At 36.5% G+C, this 15,705-nt stretch overlaps 2 protein-coding genes across 7 annotated transcripts in view; both read left to right on the top strand.

The window, feature by feature from the left end:
- si:dkeyp-50d11.2 overlaps positions 1-15,678 on the top strand; it is a 195,899-nt gene extending 180,221 nt beyond the window's left edge. The window contains exon 12 of the mRNA XM_073935978.1: positions 15,401-15,678. Coding sequence (XP_073792079.1) covers positions 15,401-15,440 — 40 coding nt within the window. The 3' untranslated portion in view covers positions 15,441-15,678. The remainder of the gene's footprint in view (positions 1-15,400) is intronic.
- Positions 29-13,249, top strand: hif1al2 (hypoxia inducible factor 1 subunit alpha, like 2). Of its 6 annotated transcripts, none has more exons than XM_021468817.3 (17): positions 29-355; positions 1,321-1,473; positions 1,898-1,999; positions 2,114-2,177; positions 3,807-4,027; positions 4,104-4,234; positions 4,321-4,405; positions 6,475-6,551; positions 6,629-6,804; positions 6,901-7,007; positions 7,268-7,415; positions 7,571-7,758; positions 7,866-7,936; positions 8,616-8,851; positions 11,337-11,409; positions 11,695-11,815; positions 12,526-13,249. In XM_021468817.3, the coding sequence occupies exons 5-17, from the start codon at positions 3,919-3,921 to the stop codon at positions 12,792-12,794; spliced, it is 1,791 nt and encodes a 596-aa protein (XP_021324492.2). In that variant the 5' UTR covers positions 29-355; positions 1,321-1,473; positions 1,898-1,999; positions 2,114-2,177; positions 3,807-3,918; the 3' UTR covers positions 12,795-13,249.
- Positions 15,679-15,705: the final 27 nt, after the last annotated feature.

The raw sequence follows: 15,705 nt of genomic DNA, 5'->3' as shown, positions 1-15,705 counted from the left end.
GACTGGCGTGACAACCAATAGGAATAGCAAATGAGAAGAGGCTGGGATCGAAAATGAAATAAAAGTTTCGTTAAATGCAGTTTTAGCATTTTACATTTAATTATAAATCATAAGTGTCTCAACACAATATATTACCACAAAAAAGCATTATTATGAGCATTCTCGTTATAGTGAACTAAAACAAGTTGTTATGCTAGCTGAGCTCCATGAGTTCTTGTGGAAATTATCGTGCTTTGTTTATCATCACTTAAGTGCTCAAAGTGGACTTCATTTCCCAGCAATCAAAAATAATTTCTGTCAACAGGAAATTGTCCATCTTCATGGTCAGAATAGCATTTCGACCACCCAGGATCGGGTATTTGTTTATTATGCCGTGGTTTGCTTTCTCGACTCGTCTTGCCAGATAAATAACGTTACATATTGCAACCTTTTAGGTGTTAATAATTAAATAGTTCAGCCCAAATAAAGCTTACATAAAAATATAAATTGAAATAATTATTAATAATTTCTTGAAAATTGCTTACTTCAATGTAGCATAAAAATGAACCTTCAATTCGTGATATTAGGTAATATTTTTTTTCCACAAATTTTAATTACAATATTCCCTTACTATTCTATTATTATTATTTTTAAATAGCATAACTTCAAAACATTGAAATCAGCCCAGTGTTTATTCCGGTTGTGGGAGGCTGGCATACATCTTAAGGATGGAGGTCAATATGGAGACAGGGCATCAACTCTGTCCCGATGGCGCCAGATGAGTAGATAGTAACCAGCACCTACAGATTTACCATTGTCATCAGTTTCAACAGTACATAAGAGTTTTTCTTTTTTCTCGGGAGGGATAATGCCAAATCACAGATTTTTAACAGATTTAAAAAAATCAGTCTTTTGTATTGTTTTCTGTTTTTTTATTATTGTTATTTAATTTAAGATAATGTACATTTAATTTAAAGATAAATATATATTAGGTGGCTAAGTATCAGAGATGACATGCATGTCTGCACATTAAAAAAGCAGCATTGCCAACAAGCTTCATCTCAGTGAAAAAAGCTGTGGTTTAGAGCAAGCCAATCACAGAAAGACAATGTCAATAAATCAAATAGATCCAACAGCTTATGGGGCAGCAGGTCGCCTGTTGCTTGCATGTTCATTCTCCAAGAGGAGGAGATGAACAGTGGAAATCAGAGAGCTTTTTACACAAATAATTAAATTGGTTTACATGCTTGTGATTCTGTTTTGGGTTTTATGCTAGTCAAGTAAGCTATTTGATTTTGACTAAAATATGCTTTGAGTTGGATGCTTATATTTACTTTTCAGATACAATTCCAATTTGAAAGCGAAGAGCTCGTCTGCAGTGATACCAACAGTGAAATGTATCCTTCCAGATATGTTTGGGAAATGGACTACTGTTACAAGCCTAGACTCAAATATGGTTTTCAGTGATCCGTGAGGAGAATGGACAACTGTAAGGTAATGTTTCAAGCATTTTCATATTTGATTTGAAGGGTTGGAGATATTGCACCTCAGAGGTTGCAAAATGTGTCATATTTGCAGTATTTAGATTTTTTAAAGAATGTATTTACAGTCTTTTTTCCTAAATGTATTTTTGTGGTTTGCTTAAATTACTGAACTATAATTGTGTTTGGTCTGCAGCCAGTGCCACAATCTCGTGACACTGTCTGTATTTATATGATAGTGCCAATTACGTTTTTATCTAACATAAATGCCAGCACACAGAAAAATGTGATTTTACTTGGGAACTAATATAGATGTTACATTATTTTAAAAGTGGTAGTACTTTTCCTGGAATCATGAGAGTCAGTTATTCAAACCCAAATGCTTATCTACATGATCAGAGTTCTCAGAAAAGTAAAAGACCATCTTGTTTTGACAGATGCAAACCTACTGGTGATTAATGGCCAACTGTCACATGGAACATGAAGGGAGGGTCTTTGGTATAAACACAAGCATGTCCTCAGAATGCAGCCAGTGATCTGTGAGTATGTTAATTTATCCTAACATGAGCGAATGCCACCTGCTAACATGCCTTACACAAGATCACTTTGAGTCATCTATAATTTTGAAATGACTTCAATGAATTTGGAAACAGGAGGAGAAGACTGCCACGGAAAAGCTAGAAGAAAGCAAACATTTATCGAGCAGAAGAAAAGGAGGTGAGTACAATAAATGGTAAGAGCTTGTGCAATAGAAACCTTAAATGTTGACACGCTGTGCATTCAGAACCATGCTAAGTTCTTCAATTATGAAAACAATGGGCATCATGAATGATTTTACATGGCATGCAAATCCTGATCGTCATTGCTTTTGCAAATAACCCACATATTTATATACTCAAACAACAAATCAGCCAATTTAAAAAAGTCACTATGCAAACTTTAAGATAATAGTGAAATATTTGGCAACGGTTTGCATGCCACCATACTTTACCAAACTAAAGCTAGTCCATGGAACATTTAAATGCAAATGTACAAAACAAACATGTGTATCTTTGCACTATGTAGTCTGACTGTTAAATAACATAGCAAAGATTTTAGATAATAATCAGCATTGCTTAAAATTAAATGATTTCCTATTCCATTGAGGCTGCATTTACAGCTAAATTTTATCTGTGACTAGTCTGAAATACTGAAGCCAAATTAAAATACTATTTATTTATTTATGTTGTAATTTATCTGATTTCTATCAGAAGGCAGCAATAATTTAAATGGAAGGGAAACAAGCATTTTAAAGTAAATGTACTTCTGGATCAGAGATGTCCAAACTAGGGCCTGTGGGCCAAAGTTGGCCCTTGGTAACCTTTGATTTGGCCATCACATATAAGAAGAACAGGAAAATGATGGGGAGGGTTGGGGTGAATGCCTTTAATAGAGATCGTAATTTCTATTTTAACGTAACGTTTCTTGTTTGTTTTATTGATGAGCTACAAAAAAAAAAACAAAGCGAAAAATATGTTTTAATTAAATGTTGTATATGAGTCAAATTTAATCTATTTTTAAATATAAACAGTCACTCAACGGATAGTAGACAATGCAGAACTCATCAGCAAGCAAATCCAGGCAAAAAAACTGGTGCAATTTGACTAGTGTTTCACCATTCTATTATAAATGGGATTTTTTATACTGTAATAAGTTCACGATAAAATGTTAAAATATATTATACATTAGTTCATATAAATTAATGTTTTCTAGTTATTTTAAATTACCCATGGCAACTTTAATGTAATATAGTTAGGTATATTTACCTTTGGCCCATCACGCTCAATCAAGACTGGCATTTGGCCCTTTAAAGAAAAAGTTGGGCACTCCTGTTCTAGATGGTAGCATACAAATTTTCAGACTTTCGTGCCTTTTACAAATGCTGTTTACTATATTAAAAACAAGAAAGTGGCCAGTGGATGAAATTAAAATAAAGTCAACAATATTTTTATGCATTTTTAATGTTTCATATTACACTAGCAAAAATCTTATTTTAAACACTTTTTTATATTTGACTTTTTCGGTTTGGGTGTAAAAAGCGTGCAAATCATAAGCACATGGGACGGCATGACATTGTATCAGAAGTTGCAGGCAACTACGTTTGGTAGAGATAAGACAAAGTGACGCAATGATGACGTCTCACTTTCAGTCAGTAAAAGTGCTGTCCTCTGTCTATGAAGAAAAAGATAGCTTTAGTGTGTATGTTTCTGCCTCTAAATGACGCTAGCAGTGAACCAAGCCAAGAGAAACATGCTCATGCAACCAAAATAACCTGCTCACTCCAATTAACTGTTGCTTGTAATACAGAGTCTGCACAGAATGGAGAAAAACATGTTCCCGTTTGGCAGCACAGAGCAGGAGGAAGAAGGAGAGTCAACTGTTCAAAGAGTTAACTGCTCTTCTGCCTCTGGACTTGAGTATGGACGGTCAGCGAGACAAAGCTTCGGTAATACGTCTCACAATTGCTTACCTGCACCTGAGGGGTCTTTTGGACACCACAGACTCCTTGATGAAACGTCCTTCACCAGGTAGACAGAAAAGGTGGTTGAAAGTAGAAGACATGTTGAAAGAAAACAAGTTTTCTAAAGGCCATTGTGATTGTAGGAGTGTCGGATAAATCTCATGAGAGGGAGTTGCTAGATTCTGCCCTCGGAGGGTTTGTGGTTTTGTTGTCTTTGAATGGCAAGGTCATCTTCGCCACTAAGGGCTTAACTACCCACACAGGAATTAACCAGGTGATGATTCTAAAAATAAAACAACTGCATGCTTTAGGAGTCAATTTACTGACACTTTTTTTAAATCTTAAACATTTCTCTTTCAGATGGATCTGATCGGAAGGAGCTTGCTTGAGTTCTTGCACCCATGCGATCAGATGGAGGTCAAAGACATCCTCACGAGACTGATTGGTGAGTATTTCTGACAGAAAACACCAGTTTTGACTATAGATTTTCGATGTTTGTGTTACAGAGGCCAGCAAAAGAGCTATGCAAATACATCTTACTCCCCGACCTAAGCCACCAAGCAGTTTGTTTGTGACAAGTTTTTTACTTGCCTGAATCTGGCACAGCAGGCATTCATCCGGCACTGGCATACAGCATGTAGGCTAAACATGACACGGATTTGGCAGAGGGGGCACCGTCTTTAAGGCGGCACACAATACTTCAGATATCAAATGTAGTATTTGGCCCAGATCCTAACAATGGATATGGGGGCCATGTAAGTTTGGCCTAATTTGACCCACATTTAAAATACATTTTTATTATTTTGTATAAAGGGAAAAAAATCTACCAATCAGGTCAATTCGAGAAAAAGCACATTCCATAGCGCACCTAAAAGGCAAGGCTTTATGGGTTTATCAGTTTCATTGCAGTCGTGACACATCAACATATCTGGCCCAGTTCAGGCCCAGTTGTGGGTTATTAAATTGGCTGAGACTTGGCCCAGATATGGTCCATTTTTGGCCCTTGTCTGGAAGCCAGACTTGGTCCAGTCATGCACCGTAATTCACTGCGGCATGTGGGCCAAACAACAGCTGGTTGTGTGGGCCAGAGCTGGGGGCCATTACATTTATATAGCGCTTTTCTGGCCACTCAAAGTGCTTTGGGGTGGAATCTCCTCAACCACCACCAATGTGCAGCATCCATCTAGATGACATAACGGCAGAGTTTTTGTGCCAGAATGCACAGCACACATCAACTTATTGGTGAAGAAGAGTCAAAGTGATGAAGTGACAAACCCCCTACTTCTTAGGAAAAATATCCTGGCATTTTTAATGACCACAGAGAGTCAGGGCCTTGTTTAACAACCCATCACTATACTGGGGCACTAGGATCCACACAGACCACAGGGCACCTCTTGCACTAGCACCTCTTCCAGTTGCAACCTAGTTTTTCCCCATGCGGTCTCCCTCCAGGTACTAACCAGGAACAACCACACTTCGCTTCAGGGGGCAACCATATGAGAACTGCAGAGAGCTAGCTGTTGGCTGGTACCATTAACTGGAAGGGAGTAAGGTTTATGGGAATAAGTGAAACAGGGGCCATTTTGTAAGAGCTGTACAAGTAAACCACATTTCCCATGCCTGAAGAAGTGCACTAGCGACTGAAGCAAGAGGCTGTTGTGTCCTAATAACCAGGCAGAAATGCACCTCCCATGCTTGAGATGCCTGTTGTAATCGGGCTGAGAGTGGTGTGAATAAAACCAGACTTGAAGCAAAAGGTTACGTTGGCCAGGTTACGTCAAAGACTTTAGAAATACAAGGACGGTTCACTTGCATTAATATGAATGGGGAAAAGCGCAAAGCTCATTATGGCTGGCACAAACAGAGAAGTCCAACCTTTAGGTAAGACATCCTTCAAGACACCGTCAAGCCCAGGAGTTCTTTGAGGAATCGCCTGTTTGTGTTCACTTGATCATTATCCCAAAATCCCTGAAGTTTAGTGAATACTGCATACCTGCAGTACTTTTGACTGGGGAAATTATATCACATCCCATCTCATATTGTGGCTTTCCAGTGTTTTCTTTCAGTATTGCTCCAGGGGTTTATCTGTGTTATTCCAGTTTATTTGAAACAGCTATAAACAAGATTGGTGTTGTGAAATATCTGCTCAGTCGCAGTAGCTGGAAAAAGCTGCTTTTGCAAATATGGCTGCAGGGTGAACACACTTTCTGAAGGGACTTTGAGAGATTGTAATGGTGGCCAGTTAATAAGACCACCAGAGGCAATAATCTTTATCATTATTGTAAGTGTGCCCAATTTACATCTCGCTCAGAGTACAGGAGTCGAACTAAATGAGTTATGTTGGTGCCATCTGACGAGAGTAAGTTTTTCGGAGGTAAACCTTTCTCCTCTTACCAGAGGAGGCAAACAAGAGGTTTTTCTTTAAGGCTGGAGGAGGGCATGTAGAACCAGATGGGTTACACTGGTTCATACTGGTTAATACTAGTGCCAATAATATGTTTCTAATATTTGCAGGGAACCAAGAACCACAAAAATGTGAAGTGTTCCTCAGGATAAAAAAGGCAATGAACACGAAACTGACTGGTTGGAAAGTAAGAATGGCATCTTTTAATTGTTTGAAAAATAACACAATTTTCATTGTTTCACGTTTTGCTTTCACTGTATCAAGATTATTCAGTGTTCTGGAAAGAAAAGGTCATCTGCTACACCTGGATCCAGTTGTCTGGTTCTTGAGTGCAGGGTTCTGCCCATTCAGGAGATCACAGAAGTGGATGAAGCATTGAATGCATGTACATTTATGAGCGTTCACAGCCCTGACATGACGTTCACCTACTGCCACTCAAGGTACAGCCCTGTACTTGCTGCTTTCATGTGCAAACAGCTAAATGCTTTGACTCTCTTTGGGCTGTTTTTACATTTGAAACTCTATTTTTGGCTAAGGGTCGTGAAATTGATCGGCTTTCGAGACACAGATCTGTTGGGTCAATCTGTATACCAGTACTATCATCCATCTGACTGCCAGCAAATCCGCAAGGCACACATTTGCTGTAAGAGAGATATCTTGTTATCTGTTTACCACTTTGTGTGCTGAATTTGATCGTTTTGTTAAGCCTTATGTGATAACTTACTCTCATTTCATTCAAAACTCTCAAACTAATGATGGATTTACATATTTTTACTATACATTTTATTTATTTGTACATTTTTATTTAAGTTTAAAACTATATAAGGATAAATACATAATACATATTAATATTTTATCTATATCACAAACTGTCTCTAATATTCAAATATCTGCTTGAAACAGTGCTCTCCAAGGGTCAAGTGTCGACCGGGAAATACCGGCTGCTGCACAGATATGGAGGTTATGTGTGGGCAGAAACAGACGCCTCACTGGTGTGCAACAGTCAGACTGGTGTGCCAGAGAGTGTCGTCTGCATCAATTACATTCTAAGGTTAGAACATTTTCACTAGCAGATATCTTGAATGTCTACAAGTATACCATGAATGTTTTGTGGGTTAATTTGGATAAATATGCATGCTAAATGTGTTAATATCAGAAGGTTTTAAATTTAAAAAATATATATTTGTTTAATTTGTACAATTTTAGTGAAGTAGAGCAGCCCAATTTGCCATTTTTACTGGAGAAGACAGAACAACTTCTGAAACCAACATCTAGCTCCTATTGTCCAGAGACAGAACCTGCCCCTTTTCCGCCATCTAGAGGCCAGGAGGGTGAGAAAGATCTCAAGGAATCGAACGAACACAACAGTTCTATAACACATCTGAAACAAAGAGGTAAAATTCACAAATGTAAAAATATCACATGTATGATGATAGGAGAATATGATGCTTCATATTTTAAAATATGGTTTATCATAAAGATGTATTGTGTTTTTGCTCAGATGGTGACATACAGGAAGTTGAATGTACAGAGATCCCACATAACACAGAAGGGTGTTATGATTTCAATTGTGTGAGTAACGTTACCCATACCAAATTTACTGCAGTGCACAATGTTAAAACAACTGTACTTTGATTTAAATGCCATGGTATGTTTTTTTTTTTTTGGTGAACATTTAACCACAGAACCAGGGACGGACTGGGACAAAAATTCAGCCCTGGCACTATAGCCACACCAGCCCACATTACCATACGTACTGTTTGTTTGACATTCTTGCCAGATTTTGATTATGTCCGCGTAACCTTTGATTGAGTCGGCCCCTCTCGAAACTATCACCGATTGGGCCAAATGCTTAACATTTACTATTATTATTACTATTATTACCATCATCAACGTCATCATAATATTCACATGTTGCACGAGATAAAAGCTGCCTGCATGTAAAAACAATACATATAAAAAATAATAATAAAATAAAAAATAAAAATAAAAAACTGACTGGCCCACATTTTAAAAAATGGTCCGGCCCTTCTGGCATTTGCCAGAATTGCCAGATGGCCAGTCCGCCCCTGCACAGAACAAAATTTCATACATACTCCAGTCTTCATTATTATCATTTTGGTATTTTGGTAAAAACTGGATTATATCTATTTGTTTTACTCATGAACAAAATGTTGTTATGATTAATCATCATTTATTTCAAACTGAATTATTACACAAATTCTTACTGTGCTTCTCCTGAATATTGTAGGATCAGTGTGAGTTAGACTTGGACAGTCTTGCTCCATACATTCCCATGCACGGAGAGGACTTCCTGCTAACTCCCATTATAGACAGGGCGATGGACATGCCAGAATTAAACACGTGTAGACCATCATTTAGCAGTCCATCTCAAAACCTGGATTCTTCAGAGGGAACAACCGTTCTGCCGGTGAAGAGTCTTAATTCTACCCAACAAAGTGTCAGTAATTCTTTTCAGACAAAAAGGTATGCCCCATGAAATCTCACATCTTTTTGATTTAGTGGCTCATTTGTATGAATTTGTACGAAAATATACACAAAGGCAGCAATCCCAAAGCTCCAAAAATATTAATATATTCACTTAAAAAGGCTGTTGCAAAGCGTGTAATGTTTCGATTGCAACCGCTTTTAATCATAAGATTCATATTCATATTTTTGGAGTTTTGATGTCGCCGCCTTTATAAGCCTCTATTTTTATAATACTTGTGTTTTGGGTAAGCACAATTTTAGATTGATGTGCATGCTTTTGTGCTATTTTAACAATGTCATTCATACATTTTAATATGACGGTCAGGTTTAGGGGTGTGATTTGGAGGCACGCCTTTTAAAAATTGTATATATTTGTTTTTTTCTAAATGAAATCGTATAAGGGCCATTCTTAAACTACGGGCACTTTTAACCTTGTGAAGTAGGGTAAAAAAACTTGTTCAAAATTAACGTAACATAGCCTCATAAGTTTAAACAATTTGTCTAGTTTTAAGATCTGTAAAGGGACAAACTTAGATAAGAAGAGAAACATTTTTTTTTCCATCGTGAACTGAATAAATGTCATTCCAACCACATCTCAATATACAGCTTTATTTCAAAATGAAATAAATGATGGCAGTCAAACATTGTCTAAGATTATTTTTGTTTCTTGCTTAACCAATCTTTCCACAATATATGTAATAATTACACATTTGTCAATGAAATAAATCAGTTGAATGCTGAATTGTACACCTGTCACACTCTAAAATGTAATATTCATTAAGTTAAGAGCTTATTAGAAAATAAATAAACTGAAATGTATTTTAAATAGAGCATGATACATTGTAAACACACTTTTAATTTGTGATGAGAACATTTTAAATATTTTTGTAAAATGTGTGTGGTGATGGAAATGACAGTGGTGGAAACGACATTTCAACAGTTTATTGTGAAAAAATAAAAAATGGCTTCATCGATTAGCTTTGAATTGATACTAGCCTTTCATGTATACAAAACACTCTTATTGACCTTAATTTTGTTTGGTTTTTAAAGACATCTTTGAAGGTACAACATGTTTAGAAATGACGTAGAATAAATGTATTTCCTTATATACAATATATACCTTGATTTACCTTGAAGTGTTGTTGATAAAAATTGAACATGTTCTCAGATGGCACTATTCAAATTCATAGAAATTAATACTTCAAGTAGCTACATTTCCTTCTGAGATAGGACAGGTATGTCTCATCAGAAAAATTAAACACATCTCAATTTGTTATTTTTCATTTCGGCAAATAAGTGCCTGATTTTATAAATGAAAACAATCTGCTACTGTTCACTGACGTCACATGGATGTTTATTGGCAATGAAAGATAAATGTTTGCTTCACGAGTTCGCACTTACAGATGTTTGAAGAATAAAGCTAGTTTGGCATGCTGTCCAGGGAGAGGGTCTAAGTAAAAAAAAAAAAAAAAAAAAAAACACCCCATCTCGTGTTATTCCCCTTGTCGGGAAAGTGAGAGATGTCTGGATCAGAGTGAAATGTCTAGCCTGGCCCCAAAACGCTCCCACTAGCTAGATCGTGTTTAAGAGGTGAGGTCTCGTGAGATAATGAATGTAGGACAAGTTTGGTATTTATAGGGGTTTGGTCTAATGCTGATTGGATAATAGAATGATTGTCAATGATGTTTTCGAATTGTTGAAACATCTGTACATACACCTCCCGAAATTTGTTTATAAAACTTTACTAAATGTTTTTTTTCTGTCATCCCTGCTTCAGTAATTTTTTTTCTAGATATTGTAAATATTTGGACAAATATACAGAGCCTTGCACATGACAACAAATACGTACATTCTGACCAATTAAACATTAAGTCTTTATAACTTCTATGTCAACTTTTTTTTACAAATCTGTTCCCTTGTCCTAAGTAACTTTGAGTAAATGGGCACACTGTAATAATTTGTAGTTAAAGTACACAACAAAGTCCACGTGAAGCAGGAGTTGCTGTAACTTATTTCAGTATGTTGACGTACTTCCAACTGAAATGGAATATTGAGTAGGGGGTGGGGCTTTCTTTTTGACCATCTTTCCCTCACAGCAAACTAATGGTAAGAGGGGCGTGGTTAAGAATATTGTGGCTGACAAAGAAGAAACACCACTCCAAATGCAGAAGCAAATGATCAGACTTTGAAGATCACCTATACAAACTTTTTGTTCAGTGAACTAACATGCATGGATCAATTGTTTACATAAAGAATAATAACAATGTGTGCTAGCAAAATAAAGACTGTAGTTTAATTTAACATGGACTTTAAGCTGAAACTGTTAAATTAAAGCAGGGGCAATAATTAATTCAACATGGATTTACTGGAAAACAGTAGCAAATTCATCCAAATTAGTCAGAAATCAGGTTGATGTTTATGGTAACGATGTTAGCTTTTGCATACCACTCCCTATAATTCCTTAACATTTCTTTCATTGTAGAATCAGCGATACTAACCTGATATCAACCAAGCAGTGGAGTGACAGTTTTGACCTTGTCAACAAAGTTTCAAAGGTATAATGTGCTTATGAGCCTATTAATGACCTATGTATTATAGTTATTTCTATTCCTTGCATTTGATTGATTTGAATTTCATTTAGCTATGGGTGGTCTTAAATGCCCACATTTTAATTCTTTATTACAAAAAAGAAATTATTGTGTCTAGAAAGTTATTCACTCTACATTTTAGACAATATTATCTTTGCTCATTGAACTGTTGTATAAAAGTGTAAGAAAGTATGAGTGTTTAAATTGATTACATTTTGGTCATTTGGTAATTGGACTCATTTCTTTCTCCAGGTTTATGATTATGATCATAAACAACATAATTATCAACTATTTTCATCTGAAACCAAGGCAAATCATTGGGTGGAGGAGGCTCTGAAATTTCCACAACCCAACAGAGTTCATTGGAACATCGGTAAGAGTTTCCAAAACAGCCTTTTCATAGCGATTTGATGTAAGAAGCTATAGTGCTTCCCCAAAGGACATTTTAGTGTATTTTAAATTACCATTTTTTTCTAGAGTAAAGAATATTTTAATAATCTAAACCAGTGTTTCTCAACCATGTTCCTGGAGGACCAGCAGCACTGCATGTTTTGGATGTCTCCTTTGTTTGTCACACTCATTTCAGGTCTTTCAGTCTCTGCTAATGAGCTGAGGATCTGACTCAGGTGTGTTTGGTTAAGGAGACATGGAAAACATGCAGAGCTGGTGATCCTCCAGACATGTGGTTGAGAAACAAAGATCTAAACCATCTTTTTTCAATATAAATAACCTTTTGTGTGATGAAAAGGTTCCAAACTTTTTTAAAGGGGTAATTCAGCCACAAATGAATTCTCTGCTATCATTTACATTAATATCCTCCACCTGACCTAAACCTGTTCGAGTTTCTTTCTTTAGTTAAACACAAAATGAGACAACCAGTAGCCATTGACTTACATTGTATGGATGTCAATGGCTACATTTTCCAGCATTATTCAAATCTCATAAAGGTTTGGAAACACTTAAGAATAGTGAGTAAAAGGTCATTATTGTGAGAACTATCCATTTAAAGTTTCTTGATGGAACCATCGATGTCAATAAAGAACACGTGAACATTTATATACGTGTGTGCTGCATTTCCACTAGATGGATCAACACCACCATGGATATGTGACGGACGCTTAAATCATCTTGAACCGAAGTTCAGATCACTTCCAGAGAAAACCAATTGTCCTCCTCAAAAGAGAAGACACCAACATGAAGTAGAAACAGCCGCGGCGCTTTTGACTCTGCCTGTGTTGAGCGGATGGGAGTGTGAAGTCAACGCTCCTCTCGAACACACATCATATTTACTCCAAGGGACAGAGATTATGGCCGTTCTGGACCAAGTAGCCTCCAGAGTGCCTTGGTGCTGATGATGCAAAACATAAGACTTAATGTTTATGCTTGGTCAGCAATGCGCTTTTATTATATCAATGCCTGTGCGATAGGAGTAATGGACTATAGTGTTTTTCAGTCAACGATGAACGTCTGATGAAAGTCTATTCTGGTGTGACTATTTTCAAATTCATAAGGTTCCTTTTACAGCCTTGATGTTGTAATGTAGTTAAAATATTTTGTACGGGATGACAATTAACCAGAAGCCCTGGGGCTGGCTGAATGAAATTAAAGTCTGTGTCCATGTACCCCATTATTTTATTCATCTAATAATGAGATTGTAAATGACTATGTTGTTGATACACATGACTGGTCAAAGAATCAGTTTAAAACAACAGGATTGTGTTTAAAAACGTCTCTTATGCTTAGTAAACCTGCATTTATTTGATCCAAAGTAAAGCAAAACAGTAAATAATATTTTTATTACGTAAAATATCTGTTTTCTATTTGAATATATTTTAATATGTAATTTATTCCTGATTTCAAAACTTTGCCAGACCTCTAGCTTCATTACTCGTTACAATCCTCCTGAAAGCTGATGTGCTTCTTAAAAACATTGTCATTTATTACTATTGTTGAAAACAGCAGAGTAGAATTTTTTTCATTCATTTTTATTTCGGCTTGGTTCCTTTATTATTCTGGGGTCGCCACAGCGGAATGAACTGCCAACTTATCCAGCATGTTTTGGGGTTTTTTCGCAGCAGATGCCCTTCCAGCTGCAACCCATCATCACTGGGAAACATCCATACACACTCATTCACACACATATACTACAGACAATTTAGCCTACCCAATTCACCTGTACCGCATGGACTGTGGGGGAAACCGAAGCACCCGGAGGAAACCCACACGAACGCAGGGAGAACATGCAAACTCTGCACAGAAACGCCAACTTACACAGCCAAGGCTCGAACCTCATATTACACACTCATACACTGAAGCCAATTTAGTTTATTTAATTCACATATAGCGCATGTCTTTGGACTGCGGGGGAAACAGGAGCACCCGGAGGAAACCCACGCGAATGCAGGGAGAACATGCAAACTACACACAGAAACGGCAACTGACCCAGCTGAGGGTCAGTGACCTTTTTGCTGGGAGGCGACAGCACTACCTACTGCATCACATTTTATTTTTATTTTTTTTAGTTTTCTTTGATTCAGAACAGCTTTTATCTCAAATCTTTTGTGACATCATAAATGTCTTCATAATCACTTTTGGTTCATTTAAAACAGGGGTGCCCAAACTTTTTCTTAGGAAGGGCCAAAATGCAAGCTTGATTGAGAGCTGTGGGCTGAAGGCAAGTATAGCAAACAGTATTACATTAACGTTAGCATGGGTAAGTTCCTAATTTATATTGTGATAAAAAATAAATAAAGAAAAAGATTACTTTAACTATATCATATATAATGCATTCAATTTTTTCAAAAATGTATATTATTTTAACAAACTTTGCCTTGATTTTCACGCTGATGTCTTCTGCTATTCGTTAAGTGACAGTAAGCACATAAAAAAAATGGTTTATTTACAACTTTCAATTAAAACATTTAATTTTAGTTTGTTTTTTGTAGCTCGACAATAAAACAAACAGACAAAAGGTTACATTAAATAGAAATGAGAATCTCCTAATCATTTTCCCTCTGGCGGGCCAAATCTACGAATACAAAGAGCGGACTTTGGCCGCTGGTTTTGGCATCTCTGATTTAAAGAATTCCCGGTAAATAGAAGTATTATGTTCTATAATTTCTTTACTAAGAAACAAATGTATCTCACAGTTTGATGCAGTTTTTTCTTTACACATGAAAAAACAACAACAACATTTTGTGAGCGGTCATTGAAATGAGATGAAATGTAAGGTTTCCATAAACAGTGTTTTATTTATGGGTTAGAGATGCATTAAAACACTAAAAGCTTCATTCTACTTTATATGCGGTCTTGCATTGTTTACATTATTATTTTCTTTTGTGCAAAAAAACAAGTATGATACATTTTTACTACGATTTACAGAAGACACCACTAAAATGCATACCTGTTAACAATGTTATGTGAAAATAAGAGACATCCTAATCCCCACTTTACAAGATGATAGCAGAACAGAATTGTAAAATATGGGAAAATACTGTGAAAAACGGGAGGGTTGACAGGTATGCTAAAATGTTTAGCAATAGTTTAGCAAATGTTCCAAAAAAAAAACATTTTGCTCATCAAGTGGATTCATTTCTTTCTTTATAATTAGAATTTTAGGGGTTTTTCATCTTTCATTGGGATAGGATAGTGGAGGAGAGACAGAAAAGCACTGGGAGCACAGAGAGGAAGGTTGGGCATAGGACCTCGAGTCGGGAATTGAACTTGGGTCACCCTGAGCCCTATGGTGCTATATGTTGGCGCGCTTAACCTCTAGGCTATTGCCACCGATTTTTCCTTATAATTATGAACAACATAATATATTATGTTGATTAAAATCATGTAAAAAAAAATTGACAAATTACAAGTAGCCGTAATACTAATTGTCATCTTAAATCTTTATGGTTTGCCAATAACCTTCAAACCAGAAGATTTTAGATTTAAATTGGACAAGAAACAGAACTGATCTAAACTTGAGTGAAAAACATTGTAAGATATAATCATTCATTTTCCTACGGCTTAGTCCCTCATCCACCACAGCAGAATGAACCACCAAATATTCCAGCATATGATTTACACAGAGGATGCCCTTCCAGTTGCAACCCAGTACTGGAAAACACCCATACACTCACATTCACACTCATACACTAAAGCCAATTTAGTTTATTCATTTCACCTTTAATACATGTCTTTGGACTGTGAGGGGAAACCGGAGCACCTGGATTAAACCAACGCCAACTCGAATCAGCAACCTTTTTGCTGTGA

Source organism: Danio rerio, chromosome 21, assembly GCF_049306965.1.
Source record: "Danio rerio strain Tuebingen ecotype United States chromosome 21, GRCz12tu, whole genome shotgun sequence".
NCBI lineage: Eukaryota > Metazoa > Chordata > Actinopteri > Cypriniformes > Danionidae > Danio > Danio rerio.
Note: the sequence above shows the minus strand (reverse complement) of the source record. Positions and strands in the feature narration are given on the sequence as shown.